Consider the following 21557-nt stretch of genomic DNA (forward strand, 5'->3'; position numbering starts at 1 on the left):
ATGCGCCCGGCCCTGGCCCACGGACTCTGCTCGCTGCTGCTCAGCCTCTGGGTACCCAGGTAGGAGCTGCATCCCCTCACCCCCCCCTCCCGCGACCCCGCCACCGCCGCCGAGCGCCCCGGCCCCACGGGGAGGGCGCCGGGAAGCCGCCGCGCCCAGCCCCGCGCCGGGGGCGGGCTGCCCAGGGGGGCTCCGGGGGGACCCGCCGCCCCGGCCCGGCCCCGCACGGCTGCAGCCCCCTCGCTCAGGGCGCTGTCAGGGCCGCTGTCCCCCCTCCGCCTTCTCCCCGACCCGGCGGAGCGGCGGCGGGATGCGCGGCTCCCCCCCGCCCCGGGAGGTTGTCCCCCTTCCTCCCCGGCCGGAGCCGCCCCAGCGCCCGCCCTGCCTGCCTCAGTTTCCCCGCTCTCTCCGGGCGGAGGACGGGTCTCGCTGCCGGGGGGCACCGCGGAGGCCGGGGGGGATGCCGGCGGGGATGCCACTGTCGTGGGGGACGGTACCCACGGGATGGGGTGCCTTTGGGCTCTGCACCCCAGGGGTGCGCACCAGGGCTGGGGATCCACCTGCATCCCCTCCCCGGCTCCAGCGATCCCCAAGGCGAGGGGGGTAAGAGGGGGCCGCCTGCCTTCCAGAAAAAGGCCCCCCAACACTCACCACCCCTGTCCGTCTCCCATCTCCCCCGGGTGGCTGGCAGCTCTCCTCCGCCCGCTTCCAAATTTGTGCACTGCAGGCAGCCAGGGGTTAAGCCTGGTGCTGATGTGAGTGGGGGGGTCCCCCGCCCTTCCCCCTCCCTCCAGCCCCTTTAAATATAATTTGTTAACGTTGGGACTTGTATTAATTAAAGCGGCAGCCGCTGCAGCCTGTGACCTGGGGGCTTGTCACCGTGAAATCAAGTTTAAATCCAGATTTCAAGGGGGAAGAGAGCTGAGGGGAGTGCTGTGTCCTCCTAAGGAGGGTGACAGTGACAGCTCCCTTGCCGGTCCCTGGCCCCCTTGAGCCCTGGGTGGAGCAAGAGGCAAAAAGACCTGCCCTCCGCTCTCTGGGGTCCTGGACAAGTGCCCCTGCCTCAGTTTCCCTGCTGTGCAATGGGGAGGACCATAACACACACCGACGGGTTGCCCTGAGAGAGGGTGGCAGGCGCTGTGGCTGGCTTAGGACAGGCAGGGCACAAAGTCCCTGCAGAGCTTGGGGCAGGAGCAGCTGGGCTTTGGGTTGATGGTAGCTGTGGACCTGCTGTTCGTCTCCTTTCAGCCAAGGCTTGCTTCAATAGTGTGAATGAGCGCAGGAGCCGGGCAGAGGATTCCCCCTTCTGTGTAGGGGCTTTGGAGGGATGCAGCCCTTTCTGCCCTCCTTCTCTCCTCTCCCCCCACCCCGACTCTCCCTGTTGGAGTCACTATGGATTTGCACTGGGGCAGACCCATGTATCACCTGTGGAAGAGGTGTGGTGGGTATAAACATGCTTGAGAAGCAGCAGCCTGACCCTGACAACTCCCCTTCCCCCCTGATCAAGTTGTAATTCAGCAAGTACCCTAGGGGCAGAGCCCTTCCTCCAGAGCTGGGTGAGCACTGAACTGGGGAGGTCAGTCCCTGGTCCCCAAGAGCTGCTTCTGTCTATGTACCTGCAACAGGCTCGCAGGATTTCGGGGAGAGGAGGGGGAGTAACCACTGCTCCCAAGACCTGTCTGCTCCATAAGGCAGCTGCAGTCCTTCCTCCAGCATCTTCCTCTAAGTCAGTTCTGTAATCAAGGTTCAAAGGGCTCCAGCTCCCTGTTCCTCCCAGGGACCCAGTTCTTGGCCATCCTGGGGAAGAAGGAGCCCTGCCTGGAGAGAGCTCTCAGCAGGGACCGAGCTGTCCTGAGCAAGGAGCGGAGTGATGCTGAGCTCCTGATGGACCCTGCTGCAAACTGTAGGATGCTCCTGGGCATCCTGCTGCCTGCTGCTCACTTTGCAGGTCCTCTTCTTGGATGCTGTGGATCCCAGGATCCTTCAAGCCATTCCCTGGAGGTGGGCAGACACTTTCTCCCCTTCCATCTCCCTCTTTGCATCCATCCATCCTGGGTACCAGTGTCTTAGCTCCAAGCACCTCTCTTTGGACATGCTTTGTCTGTCTCCCCATACTCCATCTACCCCCCTGTTTCCCCAGGCAGCATCTCTACTTGTATAAGTACTTGCACCCCCACCATGGACCATGTGCCTCCTGCTGGTCTCAGTGGGGTTGGGATGTGATGGTGGTTTTGGGATGGTTGCTGGGAGCTTGAGGGTGTTCAGCAGGGTGCTTGGCTCCGAATTTCCCAGATGAACTGGCAGGAAAAGGTTGGTCCCTCTGGTTACCTCCCTTGTGAGGACCAGCAATGCCAGGTGAATGCAGGTGATGCAAGGAGGGGATCAGCCAGCAACAGGGATGGAGCTGGACCTATGATGGGTCCCCTGCTCCTGGGTGTCTGGATTCTCCCGGGGGGAAACCCATGCTCTCTGTGGAAGATGACCTAGGGCAGTGTGTGCCTGAGAGTCTGCACTGCACAGCTGGGGCAGAAGAGCCCTGGAGGAGCATGCAGAGGGGGTGCAGCCCTGGAAGATGCTGGGCTGCTGCTGGGCACAGGCTGCCGAGGTGTCCAAGCTGTGCTGACATGGCTGGAGAGGATTGCAGCCCCGGTGCCACTGGGGCATCTCTGCTAGGCTGAGCTTGCCATTGTGCCCAGGGATAGGGGGAAGAGGGGCAGTTCTGGCCCTGGGATCCCCCTAGATTTGGAGTTGACTGTTTCCAGTACCCCTTGTCTTTTCTTCTCCTTTCCAATCCCAGCCTGCCCTGGTGTGTCACCCCTGAAGGCAGTGGGCACGGTGTGGGGAGAAGAGCATCTCCCCTCCCTGTGTGTTCACGAAGGGGAAGCAAGCGGTCCGCATATCGCTTGCTCCGAGCCCAAGGGTTTGTTTCCCTTTCTCTCCCAGTTCCTGCTCCAATGAGATCCTGGGCCTGAAGCTGCCGTCGGAGCCGGTGCTGAACGCCAACACGGTGTGCCTGACCCTGCCAGGGCTGACACGGCGGCAGCTGGAGGTGTGTGTGCGCCACCCTGACGTCACTGCCTCGGCCATCCAGGGCATCCAGATTGCCATCCATGAGTGCCAGCACCAGTTCCGGGACCAGCGCTGGAACTGCTCTAGCCTTGAGACCAAGAACAAGATTCCCTATGAGAGCATCATCTTCAGCAGAGGTAAGGGCTGGATGGCCTCCTTCCTCTTCCTCTCCCTCTGCCCAGTTGCTGATCTCAGGAGCCCTCATGGGCTCCCCATGGGCCCCTGCACATCTCTTCCCTGGCCCAGGGGACCAGGCCAGGTCTTCAGCATCCCCATGGATGAAGACAGACAGAGCCTGAGAAACCTCATGGTCTGCCAGACCAAGCAGCACTGCCCTGTGGCAAAGCTGGGATCTTTTCCATGTACCTTTGTACCTATGCTGGCCCTTGTCCTGAGCTGCTCCTCCCTGCCCAGCCCCAGCTGCTTGCAAGGCTCCTTCCAAGTCCCGCTGCTTTCTGGCATCTTCCTCTCCATGCAATGTAGCCTGGTGTTTGGAGTGGTGCCATGGGTGTGCAGCACAGTTGGTGGGTCTGAAGGTGGATGCTGTGCTCTGGGATTCGGTTTGGTGGATGCAGTGAGCATCTTGGCTCATTCCTGCTCTGGGGATGGTGTTTCAGTGCATTGTGGTGAGCAGAAACGCCCCTAGCTAATGGGACATACCTCTGTGAGCCCGTTACCCTGGCATCCTGCTTTTGTGTTGGGTCCCCAGTACAGAGACCTGAGGGTTCTCTGTTTTGTGGGACCCTGGAGCATGGTGGCACGGGGAGGGGGGGCAGAGATACAGGCTGTCCTGGGAGCTGGCCTGCCCACAGAGCCTCCACCTGTGCTGCTGGGAGAGCTCTCCTGGCCCTCCACGATCTGCCGAGTCCCGGTGCTAGGGCCTCCTCGTCTCCTCCACAGGCATGGCCAGCTCTGCATCTATCAGAGCCTCCCTGGTTGATACTCAGGAAGTTCCCTCAGGAGTGGACTCTGAGGGTGCAGAGGGGCTGCCCTGCACAGTGCAGATCAGGGTTATGACCTGATGGGACTTTCTATAGTTCTTGAATGTATCTTCTCACCTAAGTGCCATCTTGAAGCCTGGACCTTGGCAGACACTGGAGGTCCCGTTGACCCAGGCTGTGGGCAGGAGAGAACTATGTGGTGCCAGTGGCAGGCAGGTGCTGAGGGCAGGCAAGGTGCCCGGCAAGCACGTCGTTCCTCCAGCTCCTGAGGAAGGAGAAAACTACCAGATGGTGCTCACCTACCCGCCTTGGGAGCCTCTTAGCCTGGTGCCCAGCAGAGAGGTGCCTCTGTCCCCACTTTCCCAAACATCCTTCCACTCCCTGCAACATCTCTCTGGGATTGTGAGAAGAGTCTCACAGAGGAGGGGTTGGCAGCTTGAGGCGTACATGCTTTTGAGGGGACGCGGTGGCAGGAGCACCCAGGCAGCTGGGGAGATGGCTGGAGAGGGAAGCACAGAAGCATTTCGGTGCTGGGAGGTCCCTCGGGTCCAGGGCAGATGAGCCAAGCCTTGTTGGAGGGGATGCTACCTTGGAGCATGTGTGGCATCAGGGCTGCAGTCCTGCTGTGGAGCAGCTGCCGGTGCCTGGAGAAGGGCAGCATCTCTTCCCTCCATGAGCAGCACCCAAGTTAGGGCCTGGCAGGGAGGGTGGGGACCGTCAGCCCTGATAAGCATCGAGGTATTTCCAGGTCCTCTGAGGAATGCGATTCACTTCTAGTCTCCTCCGGCGGCGGGAGACACTGACTTGCTGGCTCAAGTTGCTCACACACCCAGATGAGCTTTCCTGCTCCAGGACCCACCAGGCTAGGTGAGGAGCTCCAGCAGCAGAGAGCATTGACCTTCTGCATCCCTCCCTCAGCCCAGCAAATCTGGTGGTGACCAGTGACTTGCAGCTCACTTGTCTCAGGTGCCACCAGAGCCCTTCCCACTGTCAGGGCCATAACTGATGGGTATGGGGACTCCCGCAGCCCCTGGACTCTTACCCCAGCCCTGAGCTCTTGAGCTCAGCCCAGGCTCCCAGCACCGGTGGGATCCCGTCCCCTGGGATGGAGACCCAGCACTGGGGAAGGATGGAGGTAGGACTGGTGCAGCAGAGCAGACGGGCACCTCACAACACCCCTCTTTTGGCAGCAGAGAGTGCAGGATGAGCCTCAAGCACTCAGGCCATCCCTGTGGTTGCTCAGAGCTGTTCTGGCATGGAGCAAACCTTGAGGCTGGTGCCCTGGCCTGCTTCCAGTCCACTCGTGTCCCTCAATAACGGAGCCGGAGCTCTGAACTCTGCCTTGCAGCTGTTACGGACACGGCCATCAGAGTAGGGGTGCTGGATGCATCTCCCGAGCCCGGTGCTGGAGGAGAGGCGAGTGGTGGGAGCAAGGGGTGCAGGCTCCATGCCGCAAGCATTAATGCATCTCACCTCCCGGGACCAGGTCGCTGCTCTTCGCCCTGCTCCATCCTTGCTGTGCCTGGGAACGCAACGTGCTCGTAGGATCATTGTTTGTAACCCGAAGTGACAGACCCCTTTAATCTTTCATTCCTTTTCCCACTTCTTCTGCCATCAGTTCAGCCGTGCGTGAATCTCACTTTAAATTATTTGTAGCTGGCTTCTCCCTCCTGCTGTCCGTGCCTGGCTCCTCTCCCCACCTCCGCCCCGTCCTCCTCATACTCACATCTTCCCCAGTGTGGGTATGAGCTGTCTGGGGTGCAGCGCCAGAGCTTGCCGGCTGCCTGTCCCATGCTCTGCCCGGCATCCAGGTGTTTGGTGGAGCTGGAGGGCTTACATCGGGGGGACAGAGTAGGGGACAGTGGCAAACAAGTGCCTGTCTCCCCATCCCGCTGATCTGATCCCAGAAGTTTGAGGGCAAGCCCTGGGGAGCCAGGAAGGAGCAGGGAGGCTTCAAATTGGGCAGGGCTGGGAATCGGGCAGGGCTTCTGGGCAGCACAACTGGGGACAGGGATCCTGACAGCATCCTGGGCAGTGCACAAACCTGCCGGGTGCGACAGAGGGATGCAGCCGTCCCTGGGGTGCAGGGCACAGCGGCTGCCAAGCATAACAACAGGTGAGCAGAGGGGGTGCCCAGGGATTTACCACCCCTGCTCTCACAGAGCCTTTTTTTTTTTTTTTTTTCCAGACAATCCCACGGGTCTAGTTTTGGTTTTTGATGCTGCACCCTTGGGATGTGGGGTGCCCCTGGTACCCCTTGCTGAGCCTCCACTGCCATCTGCAACTTCCATCCTCCTTGGCCCTCATCCTCTCCATGCGCATCCCAGCTCAGCATTGGCATTGCAAATCCGTCTCCCATCCTCCCTGGCTCCTCAGCTGGCTGCCTACATCCTTGCCACCCTCCTGCCCATTCCGTGGCACTGTCACCCCTCTCAGCACCCTCCAGTCCTGTCCCTGGTTCCATCCCTCTCTTCTGTCCCTCCTTCTCCTTCCAAGTGCTGGCAGAGATGTCCTCTCCTGGCCCCAGGGGCATATGTAAGAGGATGGAGCAGTGAGGTGGAGGCAGGGGGCTGCATCTGCATCAGGAACTGAGACAGGTTCCCCGCTCTTGCTCCAAGGGTGAGCAGCATGACCATACCCACCTCACTGGAGAGGGTGGCCTCTGGTATGCAGTCCTCCCCCATAGCATCCATGGGCTGCCGGGCATTGTGTGTCTTGGCTGGGCCAGAGTATGCTTGGGTATGCGCCAAAATTGAAGCTGTGGATGGTGGTGGGTCGCCGAGCCCTTGTTCTTGTCTGGTACGCGTGCACCCATGGGTGGGTGCGATGACAGCAGGGCTGGCACTGTCCGGCTGCCGGGCAGAGTCTGTGTGAGGTGTGCTCTTCCCTGAGCGTTCCCCTTTGCTCATCCCAACCCAGTCTATATGGAGCTCTGAAAGAAATGGGACCCCCACGGAGGGACCGGCTGCCCTTGAAGACCCCCAAGGGTGCGCAGCTGGAGGGAACATGGCTCTGGAGTGCAGCATCCTGCTCCTCCTCCTGCAGCCTTTGGAGGGACAGGTGATGCTTGCATGCCCCGTGCTCTCCTTAGAAGAGCTCCCTGGTGCCAAGGGGTCTCAGTGGCCACGGGCAACTCAATTTCATACAGCAAGGAGGGGGGAATTCCCTGCAAGGTTGAAATGTCAGGTGCTGGGGCCCAGCCAGCTGCGAGCTGGAGCCTGGGGAGGCTTTGCTGTGTGGGGAGGGAGGCAGGTGCTGTTATGGATATCCAGGGAGATGCTGCCAAACTCAGGACCCCGGCACCCAGTTCTGCAGAGCCCCAGCCAAGCTCCAGTGCCCGCAGACCGCAGCGCCTGGCCCGGTGTGGCGGCAGCTGGGCTGCTGGCAGGGTTTTCGGTACCCCCAGGCAAGCCAAGGGCTTTGCCCACCTGGCCCTGAAGCACCTGTGGGTGCTTCGGATGCTCAGCTGCATCCCTGTGGGTGCCCCCATCCCCTGGACCTTCCCCTAACTGATGGTGGCAGGCAAGACCCTGGGGACAGGGCAGCATCCCTGGGGATGTGGGGCTGAGTCCGGCTCCCGGCAGCCCACAGAGCAGCTCAGGCTGCCGGCTCGGAGCACCGTGGGCAGATGGGGAGCGAGGGTTGCGGGCTGTCCCCGGCACGCTCAAGGAGGTGCAGGGAGGCAAGTCGGGATCTGCAGGGAGGCGTTTAGCGCCTGGCGCCGGGCCAGACCCTGGCAGGTTCACCTGCAGTTTAATTAGGGAGAGGGGAGGGGAGGGGAGGGAGCGGGGCTGGGGGGAGAGGCGGCGTGTCGGGACTGGCCGTCTCCACGGGCCTCGCGGGAGGTGGTGGGAGAAGCTCTCCTCCGCCTCACCAGCCAGTGGGGCTGAGAAGATGTGCTGCCCATGGAAGGGGTGGCTGAGCATCCCTGGGGTACCCCAGGTTGCATCTGGACCAGGCTGTCCCACCTGCTCCCTCAGTGCCACCCAGGTGCTGCAGTGGTGGGTGCTGGGAGACCATCACTGCCTGGGTGCAATGGTGAGCCATGGGAGGAAGGCCATGACTTCAGCTCTCCCTACCCAAGCAGACCATGGAGCCCACAGCCATGCCCGAGCCGAGTCCATAGCCTTCATCCTACAGCCACATGAGAGATGGAGAAACTGCAGCTTTCGTGGCAGAGACAGTGCCAGCTGGGGCTTGGGGTCCTGTTAAATGGCTCCCCATCTCCTAGATGCATCTTGACAGGGAAAATTTTCCCTTGCTAAGAAAACCACTTTGGGATCTGACTTGGGGCTGAGATTTCAGATCCATTCTTCTTGCCCAGCACAGTCCTTTAAGTACACAGAAGGCTGGATGCTGGTGGTGGTGTCAGGGCGGTGTCCCCCATTGCCTCTTCCCTGCAGGATGCAATACTTCTCCTCACACCTCCCGCGGCTACAACCTCTTCTGCTGTCTCTGGAGGGATCTGGTGACTCAAACATCACTGCTGAGGTCTTAGGTGGCTGGGGTAGCCAGAGAGCCTCCCTCCGAAGGGCTCAGGGCTGGCTACCACATGCCAGGCTCGGCTTTGTGGTTCCTGGAAGCTCCCACCCTGGCTGAGCCCATAAGGCTGGTGGTTGTCGCCTGCAGCCACGTTGCTCGCTGCTTTACTGCAATCCTCTGGGCTCTGGTGTGGCCAGGGTAGAGCGAGGAATGTAAACTGAACTTCCAAGCAGAACCACGCTGGCATGGCTCTTGTGGTGCCAGCGCTGCCCTGGTCCCCTTCTCCCCATTGCTCACAGCTCCCCATCAATGTGAGGTGAGGGAAGGAGGTGAGAAGGCAGGGAGAAGTGTTGGGGCCTTGCAGAGTGATACTGAGCAGGGAAATGACCACGGTGAGATAGGGACAAGACTCCCAGAGTGCTGGGATGTTAAGTCCTGGGGACCAGCTGGTCCCCTGCCCGCAGCCTGGGGGGTGGCAGCTCCAGGGACGAGGACCCGTGCCTCATTCATCAGCTCACGTGTGGCTGGAGAGTGGTGGAAGAAGGAGGAGGGCTGGGGCTTGACCCCAGGGGTTTCCCAGCCGTGGAGGGCACCAAAAGAACCCGGCCTCTTTACCTATAAGGAGACGGGCTTGCTAGACGGACTGGGTGGGGTAGAGCTTCTGTCTGGGCTCCAGAAGGGATTTTAAGGAGATGCTGCATGGGAAATTATTTGTTAGGCTGGAGAAATGTGTGAGAAAGAGGCTAACGGAAAGGCAGGGCTGAGATGAGAGTGTCTCACCGGGTGGAGGGTTTGCTGCCGCCATCCCTAGGCGCCGGCTGTGCAAGGAGCTGAGGACCAAGTAGGGTGGCAGCAACAGGTCCCTGCTCTTGGGCTGTGCCGGGGTTTGGCTCGTCCCGTATTGTGGGAACGGAGAACTGATACAGGGAGGATTTGGGGGTCCTGGAGACCTTCCCGTGCTGGTTCTCCATCCCGCATCACTCACGTGGGGGCTGAAGTTCCCCAAATTTGTGCTGTCCTGCTGTAACAGCGATGTGGGTGTGTTGCAGGCGCTGCCTGCCAGTGCTCTCCCTGGGGAGGCTGCGCAGCGTACGCACCAGCAGCCCCATTACCTGCCCGCTGAAAAATGTTGTTCAACTTGTGCATGGAAAGAGGCAGGCTGAGAGCAAGCTTGTCCCACACCGAGGGGAAGCTGGGAGAGGCTCCCGCTGGCTTTTAAGCAGCGCCTCGTTAATTTTTTAAATGCACCAGTGTCAAATTAACACACAAAAGAGCAGCGTGACTTTAAATGCAGGTTTCCGAGCTGCGTTTCATTTCCCTTTAATAAGATCATAGCGTTTGCTCGGCGGGCGGCAGCGAACCACCGAGGAGACATGCGTGATGGGGAGCATCGCCGAGGACGGGCGATGGTGGCAGAGAGCGGTTGCGGTCTCACCTCTCGTGACTCCGCAGCGCAGGCAGGGAGCTGGCAGAGCCCCTGCCCGGGATCCATGCTTTGGGGTGCTCACCTAAGCCCCCTGTTTGACGGCACGGATCTGCTGGAGAAAAGGCTCCAAAAGCTCTCGTTTGTTCAGCCGTAGCAAAGCCAGGGCTGATCAAGCTGCTCTTGTCCAACAGAGGGAGAGAGGCTGGCGAACTCCAGCTATTTGTTTATTCACGTGTGAAGCCACGGCACAAAATCCGGCTCTCCCTCCTTCCTCTGCTCGTGCTGGGGCCGGTCACTGCGCGCTGAAGCGAAGGGCACTGTGGGCTCCCCGCTTGGCCCGGCACCCACAAAGAAAAATATTACTTTGCCTTTAAAATGAAGTAGAAGTTCCCAGGTGGGGGAGGCTCTTCACCCAGCTGCAGTGAAGCCGAGCGGCTGTGAGGCAGCCCCCGCTCTCGGCCCCGCGGAACTCCTGCCGTGGGACCCGTCCCTGTCCCCATCCACCCCATCCCCAGCTAATGACACTTGCGGACGTCCTCGCTCCCCGGCGTTTAACGACAACCAGCTGCCGGCCCTGGCAGCGCGCGGTGCGGTCGCGGCATGCTCTCACTAACTAGGGGATGCTCGATTTTTCCAGCGCGGTATCGCATTTAGAGCTTCTTGTGGGAGTTGCAGGGGCTTGGGGAGGGAAGGGGCATGGGCAGACAGATGGGGCTGGACAGACAGTGCTGCCTGCTCCTGTTACTGCCTCGTCCTGCACCCTGTGGGTAAGCAGAAATTGCCCATTCCTCAGCAGAAGTATTCCTCAGCCAGCATTATATTTAATATAGTGGGAAACTCTGAGTGGAGTGGAGGGGAGGAGATACTGCCTTTCACATCAGAGTCATAATGCTGATGCCTGAGCAATGCTGTGGTAGCATCTCCCAGGGTGATGGTGGGAGCTGGGGTCCCGCCCGGGGCAGGGCTGGGCTTCAGGGTAGCAATGTGTCCTGGTGAGGATGGGGCTGGAGAGCACCAGGTAAGGATTTGCTCATGGTGCAGGTGGGAGATGGCACATCAGGACAAGGCAAGGCACAAGCTGAACCTCAGGCTCCCTGCACCTTGGCGTGGTGCAGCCCCCCATGAGGGTCCCGCTGCCCAACCTTTCTCCTTCCTTGCAGGCTTTCGGGAGAGCGCCTTCGCCTATGCCATTGCGGCCGCCGGCGTGGTTCACGCCGTCTCCAACGCCTGCGCCCTCGGCAAGCTGCAGGCCTGCGGCTGCGACCAGAAGCGCCGGGGTGATGAGGAGGCTTTTCGGCGCAAGCTGCACCGGCTCCAGCTGGAGGCCATGAACCGCGGCAAAGGCATGGTGCACGGGGTGCACATGGAACACATGCCGGCCGAGACCCCCGGCCTCCAGGACTCCTGGGAATGGGGAGGTTGCAGCCCCGATGTGGACTATGGGGAGAAGTTTTCCAAGGATTTCCTTGACTCCCGGGAAACCTACAGGGATATCCACTCCCGCATGAGGCTGCACAACAACCGCGTGGGCCGGCAGGTGAGTGGGGCGCTGGGCCGGGCTGTGGGGCGATGGTGGTGGGGACAGTGTCCCCAGACCACGTGCGGGAAGGCTGTGAGGGTCTCCTGCTGGGTGGGTGGGACGCGTGTGCAAGGCTGGGATTGACCCGCAGGCACCTCCTCTGCCCTGTGTTGCCCAGAGCAAAGGCAGTGGGGCAGCCCTGCTGCTGAGCATCTCCACTGGGGAGAGCACCTCTGAGCATCACTGCTGCCCCCCTGCTAAGGGACACTTCCCCAGGCCGCAGTCACTTGCCTGTGCTGCGGTGGTGCTACAGGGGTGGCATGGCAATGCCAGCTCCTGCCTCTCAGGGACTGGGTGGACTGGTGTTGGGCAGCTGCAGTGCCAGAGAGCTATGGTCAGGGAAGAGAAAGTCACCGGCATCATGTGAGAAGGCAGATGCTGCAATGCACTGTCCCCAGCGAGGGGACACAGCACAGGCTCCGCTCCACCCAGCCGTGGTTCTGCCTCCGGAGAGGGAGCCAGTGTCCTGAGGAGGCAGATGTGAGTGGGACTGAGCCAGGCAGTGGGCGCCTGTGCCAGCTGGGAGATGCAGCATCCCCTCGGGAGCGGAGGTGACAGCCCACAGCCTTGTCCCCTGGCTCCAGGGGGGGTGTGCTGGAGCCTGCCCAGGCGAGCAGGGCAGCCTCCCCTCCATTCTCATGATGTCAGGTCTCGTTAAAGGTGCTAATTAGTAGATCGCTGTCTCTGGAAGCTGATGTTTAATAGCAGCCTGACATTGGAGACGAGAAGCGCACAGGCAGGAGGGGTTGGGAGGACAGCTGCCTTTCCCTGCCTGTCTTTGCTCCCAGCAGGTGCCAGGAAGACCCCTTCCCATGGATCCAGTGGGACATTTGTCCCTAAGACCCTGACCATACACTGCCAGGGTGGCACAGGGGTGTGTGAAGTGGCTGTGGGAATAAGTAATTAAAGATCAGAATGACACAGGGAGTGTTTCCCTGGGATGGCTCAGGCGTGTGGATGTGCCTCTTGCTTCGAGCATGTTTAAAGGCAGCTGTGAGATGGGGACACTGCAGAGCAGGACTTTGATGTGTGCCTTTCCCTGGTGCTGGAGCTGAGCTTTAAGGCCCTGAAAAGCCATCCTAGTTTGGCCAAAATGTAAATGCCTGGGGAAAGCCAGAGCTTTTTGCTTGTTTGGCTTTGTTTGCGTGTGGTAAAGGCTCACTCAGCATTAGGCAGCTAAATCCTCCACAGGTTGCTCTGCCCCGAGCCAGGCAAGACCCCTGTCCCACCTCTGGCTGCAGGGTTCATCCTGGCTCCCCTCCTGCTCTGAATGCCCCGAACCACTGGGGCTCTTGGGAGTGCTCAAAAATTTCAGGTCTGCATTGCCTGTTTCCCACGGGAAACCTCACAGCCCCCTGCAGGAGGGGAAGGTGAGAGAGGCACATCTGCATGGTGGGGGGTGTCACCATGGGATCCGGCAACAGCAAAAATATCCGGGGTCTGTTTGTCCCCAAGTGCAGGCAGGCACGGGACTGGCAATGGCATTGTCAGCTCCTGGTAGCTTCAGAGACAAAGAGCTGGACTGATGGAAGAAGCCTGGGAGCTGGCAGCAGAGGAGGACCAAAGGGATAAAGCAGGGGATGGTACCAACTGCAGATGGGGAAGTGGTGGCCAGACAGGCTGCCCAGCTCGGGGATCCTGTTGAATTGAGGGTGTGAGTCCGTGTGCAGGTTGGGTTGTGATGGTTGTGAGCGCCACACATTGGAGCAAGGAGATGATGCTGTGCCTGGTCTGTGCCTGTTGGTGCCATGCTGGGGCTGGATCTGGCCATCCACATTGCCTGGGGATGGGTTCTCCAGCTCCCCGCCCTGCTCTTTTAGCAATGCTGTGGGTCCCACACCCACCCAACCTCTCCTCACTCCTAGGACCATCTTTCTGCTGTAATAAGGAGCAATGTGCTGGGATTTCCCAGGAAAGGAGTGGCTGTGCTGGATGCAGCGGCTCTGTGGTCCTCCCTTCCAAGTCTCAAGGCTTGAACCCCTTGAGTAGAGCGGTGATGTGGACATGCACACCACATGCTATGCCTTGCCACATGCTGTCACTCTCTGCACTGAGCAGCTGCAGCACCCAGGGCTCTCCAGCATCTCACTGATGCTGAGCATCCTTTCCGTGGTCCCTGTGTGTCCCAAGGGTTCTCTCTGCGTGGGTAAGCCTGTCTCCTGACTCAGACCCTGCAATGGTGGGGGGAGGTGACAATCTGACCGATGGCCACGTCCAGTGACCATAGGATGTGGGTTTCTGTAGTGTAGTGGTTATCACGTTCGCCTGACACGCGGAAGGTCCCTGGTTCGAAACCAGGCAGAAACACCCTGTTTTTTTCCTCTTTTGCATCCAGCTTCGAAGTGGGGGAGGGAATTGCAGCTGCAGCAGCTGTGCAGCATCCTCTGACGGTGGCAGTGGTCACCTTGGTCTTGAGTTGGAATAGGAAGCCCTGGCCTATTTCCTTCGAGGTGGGTGTCCTGCATCCCTGGGAGGGAGCAAGCTCCCCAGCGAGGAGCAGCAGGAGCATGCAAGAGGCTTTGCAGATCCTTCTAACCTGCCAGATCACAGAGCAAGAGAGGATGAAAGGCAGCCAGGAACTACCCATTACCTTCACAACAAAGACCTACGATAAAGCTCTTATGAGCGTGTCTGGGAGGAGCTGGGAATGTGCGAAAGAAAGCACCAGCGAGTCCGGGCATGTGCCGAACCCGGGTGTCTGTGAGATGGGGGAAGGACGTGGACGGGTAGGGGTGTGTGGCAGACATCCGATGGCAAAAGCATGGGGTCAAGGCTCAGATGGGTCCTTCTCAGGTGTCCCGGCTCTGGCAGGGTCCTGTCTCCCCTGAGCTGCCCATGTAAGAGGGAGCACAACTGTCCCTGGGCAGACAGAGATGGATGGATGGATGGATGGATGGATGGATGGATGGATGGATGGATGGATGGATGCTGCAGTTCTGGGGCTTGGGATGCTTGGTGGTGATGGCTTGGGTGATGGAGATGGCACACACACACACTGCTTTCTCCAGCTCCTGCTGTGACCCACCATAGACCCAAATGAGCCCCTGTCCAGCTGTCACACCACTGTCCCCCTCCATCCCAGTAGTGACCATCCGAGCCACAGCCCTATATGCAGATTTTCCCTGGTCCAGCCAAGGCAGCAGAGAGGGGATGTGGGAAAGGATAGGGTCCCGGTGCTAGTGTGTTCCTGTGGATGGTGGCAGGGACAGTGATGAGGAGCCGGTGTTCCTGGCCAGCACACCCAGAGCACGGCGGAGAGGCCGGGCACCTCATTACCTGCAAGGTGGAGGCTGTTCCCGGCAGGAGACAGGACTCTCAGCAGGATGAAAGCCAAACTCCAGCCCAGCCCAGACCTCTCCGCCGTGTGCCCCGAGCTCCAGGCGTGTTTCCCTGACCTGCCTTCATTACCATAAATGCTTAGCAACGGGGAGATTTACTCAAAAACAAAAAAACAAGGAGTAAAAACTATCCACCCCTACCAAAACAAGGCACTCCTCGCACACGCGTCCCCCCCAGGGAGGGGACAGGAACAGGCAGCGCGTGTCAGGCGTGAAGCCTGGCGGCCAGGCAGGGCTGGCATTATGGGATGGGACCTTGCACGGGGCCACATGTCCCCTGGGCTCCTCCCAAGTCCCGGAGTGTGGCCCTGGGTGGGGGGATCAGCCTGTGACAGTCTTTGCAAGCCCCAGCCCGGCTCCCAGCGGGGCTTGGGTGTCCCCATGGGAAGGGGAATTGCTGGAGCCTGTGTGAGCATGTGGGCATGGGGGCACGCGACCTGGCAGGGAATCCCTGTCGGGACGGAGCAGAGGATGGTATAAACTGCCTCTTTCCATGCTGGTGCGGGGATGTGCAGCCACTCCGCACCCCTGGAGATAGCCGGGCATGAGCCGTTTCCCTTGACACGGCCAAAGCGGCATCCCTTGCAGGGATGGGGGACCTAGGGGCACCCCAGCACGCAGCCAAGGGGCTCAGCAGCATTGCCTAGGGAGCCCAAGGTCCTCCTTGCCCCCACACTGGCCTCTGGCCTCGGCACGAGCTGCACTCCCCAGCTAGCCCAAGCCACAGCCCACGCACTCTGGCCCTCATGGGGAGCGGATGTGTGGCACTGGCCTCACTGCGGCCTCCCCGAACCACAAGTCAGGGCTGTGAACATCTCCGATCCCTGCTTGAAATTCAGATGACGGTGGCAGGCAGCACCTCAGCCGCCCGGCGCTGTGCCCAGGGCTCCCGCCAGAAAGCAGCCAAGAGCTGAAAGCGGAGCTGCTCCCGGGACTCCTGGAGCTGGGGCTTTACTGGAGGAAAGCCCTGGGGAGGGGAAAGCATCCCTCCCACCTGCCCCGCTTGCAGTGCTCCTGGCCGGTGAGGTGTGGGGGAGACCCTTGCACTGGGGGGTCCCAGTAGGGCTGCAAAGATGCAGCCACACCAGCTTTACACTGGGGTCCGTGGTCAGGTTGACGCTGCTGGAGCTAAGCAGCAGTGGAAGGTGAGATCCAGGCTCCTTCTGGTCAGGTAGCTCATCCTCTCCTTCAGGTGCTGATCCCTTGCTGGGGTGTAAAAGCCAGCTGGTACTGCTAGGATGGGAATGGACAGGGTGTGGGACATGGGTGACACTGGGCAGAGCAACCCTGGCTTTGCAGCTCCAGGGCTCTGATGGCTGTTCACGCCAGCCTGTGCTGTTCCCATAGTGCCAACCCACAGACAGCTCCATGATGGCTTCTCCGGTCCCCCAAAAATGTCCTCCATGCTGACCCCTCTGTCTTTTCCTCCCCGCCCAGGTGGTGATGGACAACATGAGGAGGAAGTGCAAATGCCACGGCACCTCAGGGAGCTGCCAGCTGAAGACGTGCTGGCAGGTGACGCCTGAATTTCGCCTGGTGGGGTCCCTGCTCAAGGACCGCTTCTATGGGGCCACACTCATCCGGCCCCACAACCGCAACGCCGGGCAGCTGGAGCCGGGCCACGCTCGGCATCGCCGCCGGGCTGGCATCAGTGAGCTGGTTTACTTTGAGAAGTCACCCGACTTCTGCGAGCGGGAACCGGCCCTGGACTCCTTGGGCACCCAAGGGCGCCTGTGCAACAAGACCAGCCCGGGCATGGACAACTGCGAGAGCCTGTGCTGCGGCCGCGGGCACAACATCCTGCGGCAGACGCGCAGCGAGCGCTGCAACTGCAAGTTCCACTGGTGCTGCTTCGTGGCCTGCGAGGAGTGTCGCATCACCGAGTGGGTCAGCGTCTGCAAGTAGCTGGGCAGGGATGGGTGCCCACCCCAGGGTGCCAGGGACAAACACGCCTGCCCGCATGGGGGGGAGGGAGACGGGGATCGGCGCTGGGGGGGGGGGAGATGGAGCCGCGGTACCCGCTTCCCTGCGCTGCGAGGGGAGCGAGAGAGGAGATGCTCGGCGCCCTCCGAAATCAGCACTTTGTCGTCACCCGGGGAGGGCAGGGCTGCCCCGCTGCCTGCTGCCCGCCCGGCCCCACACGAGAGCACCAAAGCTCCCGGCCCCGGGGAGCGCACGGCCATGCTGTACAGACCGCCGACACCAGCACCGCTCGGGGGGCGGAGGGTGGGCACGGGGGTGGGGGAGCGCCCGCTGGCACCCAGCGGGATGGGGCAGGGTGGGGTGGGGGACAGCAGGGCATGGGGAGCCCAGGGTGGGAGGGGAGGGTTGGGGACACACACACACACTGGCACCGTGCACAGGTTCCTCCAGCCACGTGTGAGGCTGTGCTCTGAGCGGGACGGGGATGGAGCATCCCGTGGGATGGAGAGGGGGCACAGCTCCCCGGGCTGGGGCTCGCCACTGGCGGGGCAGAGTTTGGGCCAGCCTGGGCTGTAGCATTGTGGCTGGAGGGGAGGGTGCCCAGGCCTGTGCTGTGCGTGCCTGTTATTGTATGGTAAGTTATTTTCTGATTGTGAATAAAAGTGGATTGGAGACAGTATGGGGTATTTCGGGGTGCAGCACCCTGTTCTTCCTGCTGCCTGGGGCTCTCTGCTTCTGCAGAGTGCCAGAAGGATGGACGGGGACCCTGGGTACTGCCTACCCACTTGTGCGAGACTTTCTCCCCGGTGCTCTGCTGCCATCCCATAATAACAGCCTGAGGAGCTGTTTGCAGACTGGCAGGAGGTGGGGACCCCCCGTGGGCACCCCAAACCCTTTCAAGGTGGCTGCTGGGAGGCTCCTGCCCAGCCGGACGCGTGCTGGACCCCATCCATCCCGTGGGAATTCCGGCTGTTGGCCCCATGCCCGTGGCCGTGCCGGGGCTGGGGGTTGCGCCGCTGCTCCCCATGCTCCTGGGGAGGGATGGTGGGGCCGGAGAGTAGGGAGAGGGGAAGGCAGCGAGGATGGGCCAAGCGATGGGGGTCCGCAAAAAACGGCGCCTGGCTGTGGTGGCAAGGGAGGGCACCCATCTGGCTGCGGCAGCCTGCAGGGGCCAGGCAGTGAATCATGCTGCTGGTATCTCCTGGCTGATAACTTCCCCGCTCCTCCCACGGCTGCGTGCCCCTTGGGGCTACACAAAAAAAAAAAAAAAAAAAAAAAAAGGTGAATTAAAAAACGAAAAAACCAAAAACAACAAATCAAGGAGGAAAATACCAGGCTGGAAGGAAGCAAATGCCCCAGGCCCAGCGGGGAGCAGTCTGTGTCCTCGTTTCATAATGCTCCCGCAGGCAGCGACAAGCTGGGTCAGCTGGGATGGATGCTCTGCCCTTCGCCACCCCTGGGCTGGAGGGGTGGCTTTGCCCCTCCAGGAGGGACCGGGTGGATGGGGTCCTTGCCCCTGGAGCCAGCTGTGTTTTAGGGGCTGAGGAGAAGAGGAGGGTGATGGAGGGAAGTGTGGCAGCTCCTGTGACCATGCGGCACCTGCGTGGCTCCGTCTGCCGGAGCAGCAGGGACAGCAGGGCACGCGGCCACTGCAGTGGCTCCTGGCAGCAAAGACCTGGGGCTTTGCAGGGACGGGATCTCTCCTTGTGGCTCAGAGCACCCGGGCTTACCCTGTGGGGCATGAAAGCAGCGGTGTTCCTGTGGGGCGAGTTTGCTCTGGCAGGGCATGCTCCACCAGTTCCTGAGGTCCTGCTTTTCCATCTCCAATATCCATCTCCAGCAACAGGTCCCTTTTTCCAAATCCCCAAGCCCTTTGCCTTCCGCCCTTTGCCCCAAGCACTAGTTGGACTCCCTGATGTCCCCTGGCCACCCCATCTCCCCCCTCCCTCCCAGGCTGGCCAGACCCCCGTGTCCCCAGGACTGTGCTGCCCAGGGCAGTGGGGCTCTGCACATCCATCATGCTTCGTCACTTTGTAGGTGGCGTTGGCTTCCCACCTCCCAGGGGCTGCTTTGCAGGCGCCTGTGATCTCAGGGCTGCCTGGGGTGATGACTGACTCACCACAGAGCTCTCTCCGCACCGCCCCGGCCCCTTCTCTCCCCTGCTTGCTAATCCCAGGCCACCTGCGCTGCAGCAGCTGGATCCCAGCACATGGCTCTCCTGGCTGGGCAGAGCTGGAGAGGGGACCAGTGTGAGGACAAGGTGTCTTCGATGATGCGGAGAAGGGGTGCAGGGCAGCGCCGTTCCCCGCCAAGCACATAGAATCATAGAATCATCTCCTGTTCCTCAGCGAGGGACCAAGCTCTGAGCATCCTGGGGCTGCAAAGACTGCAGCTTGCTCTCCCCTTGCCAGCACCACCACCACCCCCCCCCCCGCCCCGATTCTGGGAAAATAGCATTGTGAAATAGCACAGCAGTAATACCAGCACAGCCAGGGTGAGACTCCCAGCGCAGCCTGGCCACCGAGCCTGGCAAGCCATAGTGCCCAGTGCTGTTTGGTTCTGCAGAGACCCTCTCTGAGCTTGGGACCCTGGGACGTTCAGGGGAAAACATAAAAGGATCCCTCAGTCCTGGTGGGTCTGCAGATGGCATGGTCAGGGGTGCTGTAGAGATGCTTTGGGCTTCAGGCAGCATGCTGTGGGTGCAGGCAGCTCCAGGGCACAGGCTTCCTGGTCGCAGGAGCTCATTCCCTCCTGGGGCCAGCTGGCTCCCAATGCAATACCAACCTTCAAGATCTGCTCTGCGGCTTCCCTTGCTGAGTGTCTGGGAGCCACAGGCAAGACGCCAGGGTGCCTGTGGTTACAAAAACGGTGTCCCCATGCTTCCCTAACTGGGAACCAGCTGCTGGGCAGCCAGCCTAACAACCGCACTGCTGGGCTCAGGGAGCGTGCAGGACACCTCCTCTCCCCACGGCCACTGCTGAGCCTCCGGAGCCAGTTGCCAGCAAGGGCTTGACTCCCCAGCCAAGGTCTAGGCATCCCAGACCTCTCCTCTTCCAAGAGCCTGAGTGCAGCCTCCCTGATCCACAGATGGGATCTGTCCCAGTCCCACCGAAGAGTCATGTTTCCTCATGTGGAGGGACTATCTAAGCCTGCTGAGCTGCTCCAGCCTTGCACCTTCTGGTGCCTGGCCCCCTATCCCGTGAGGGACACCTCCACCCTGCAGGACACAGCACACGGGGCTGGGCTGAAATGGGAAGGTTCAAGTGCTTTGCCCAAGAAAGAGGAATGACCATCAGGGTAGAGGAGCCCAGGCAGAGGATGGAGGTGCATTCCTAGCAGAGGGGACAAGATTTTCCCAGCACACTCCCATCATCTCCCTGCAGAAGTAAATCACTAAGGAAATTTCAAAACTAAAAAAGAAATGGCCATTTCTTTCACATGCAGGTCATGAAAAGGGCAGTGAAGGCTTCTAAAGATGGCAGCAAGCCCATGCTGACAAAACCAGGTGGAACTTAGTCCAGTTTCATCAAGTATTTTGGCCCAAGCTCTAGAGATTCCTCCATCCCTGAGGGTCTCTGCTGCAGAGGGTACCACCAGCCTGGTGGCTCTGCTAGAGCCATGCAAAATCCGGTGGTTTTCTCAAAGTTTGAACTTCCCAGTCCAAGGAGCATAAGAGCTTCTCAGCTCTTTCCAGCAAACTGAAAGTAAATCTCACTTCTTGACCCTGCGGTTGTGGAGAGCGATGGGAAAACCTGACCTGAGTATGACCACTGAAAAGGCAATAGAGAAACCTGAGCTGACCCAATCGGTTTGCACGTCTGCCAGGTCTGAAGCCAGATGTGTGGCTGTCCAGATGTGGATACCCCAGGCTGGTGCTCTGTCAGACCCTGGCCTTGTGCCCATCACCAGACACAGAGTGGAAGAGCCAAGGGGATAGCAGATTCCCCCCAGCATGGCAGGTCTCTCCGGTCCTTTATCCTCTCACCCAAAGCCCCAGCTCATCTCCTGCTTCTGGAAAGCTCCAGCAAGGGTGGGGAAGGTCTCTGGGGGTGGCAGGGGGGGAGTGGGGGGGCTGGGACTTTCCCCAGGAGATCACAGGAGGAACTTTGGCTGGAGGGTGGGGGGAACCAGTGAGGAGTTGCTACATCATGCCCCAGTGAGCCGTGAGTAACTCCTCTGGTATTTCTTCCCCGCCAGAACAGTCATCAGAGCCAGATCCTGCCCGGGGGGATCACTACACTCGGGAACGCCCAGCCCCATCCAAATTCCATTCCTGCTCCCAGCAGAGCTGACGTGAAACAGAGCCACCAGGGGATGGGTCTCTGGTGCCCCCCGTCCCATCCCACCAACTGGGGTGGCGTGAGCATGGCCATGGCAGTGGCTGGTAGTGCTTGCTGGCAGACCCTGGTGGGCTGCTGACTCAAAAAAAGCACCTAGATGCACCTGGGCTATTGGAAGTCGCTGGAGGGCAAAGCCTTGTTGCATCTGCTGGTCCAAGGGGAGCAGAGGGCAGACCTTTCCTTGCCTCGGTCTGGACAACTGTCCTCCATGCTTCCTCTGGTTGAGAAGCAGGTGACCATGGCTTGAGACCCTTCTCGAGAGCCTGGCTGGCACCGTGCTGCAACCTGAGCTGCAGAGAGGTGCTCCGAGGCTTTCCTGAAGTTCAGCCCCAACATGTCATGCTTGGCACCAGCACCCGTGCAACCCCCCGAAAAAGAAAAAAAGAGTTTGGCCCTAACTGACCTGCTTGGCAAGGCGAAGTACCTACAGCGAGGCAGCAGATGGCTCAGGAGAGGAGC

General features: G+C 60.5%; 1 protein-coding gene across 1 annotated transcript; it reads left to right on the forward strand.

The window, feature by feature from the left end:
• WNT10A (Wnt family member 10A) lies at window positions 1-16740 on the forward strand (the record flags this gene model as incomplete). Its single annotated transcript, XM_082484156.1, has 4 exons — window positions 1-59; window positions 2944-3206; window positions 11079-11455; window positions 16273-16740. 4 exons carry the CDS (start codon window positions 1-3, stop codon window positions 16738-16740), a joined length of 1167 nt encoding a protein of 388 aa, XP_082340282.1.
• Window positions 16741-21557: the final 4817 nt, after the last annotated feature.

This window comes from Vanellus vanellus (assembly GCF_965231255.1).
Source record: "Vanellus vanellus genome assembly, chromosome: 5".
Lineage (NCBI taxonomy): Eukaryota > Metazoa > Chordata > Aves > Charadriiformes > Charadriidae > Vanellus > Vanellus vanellus.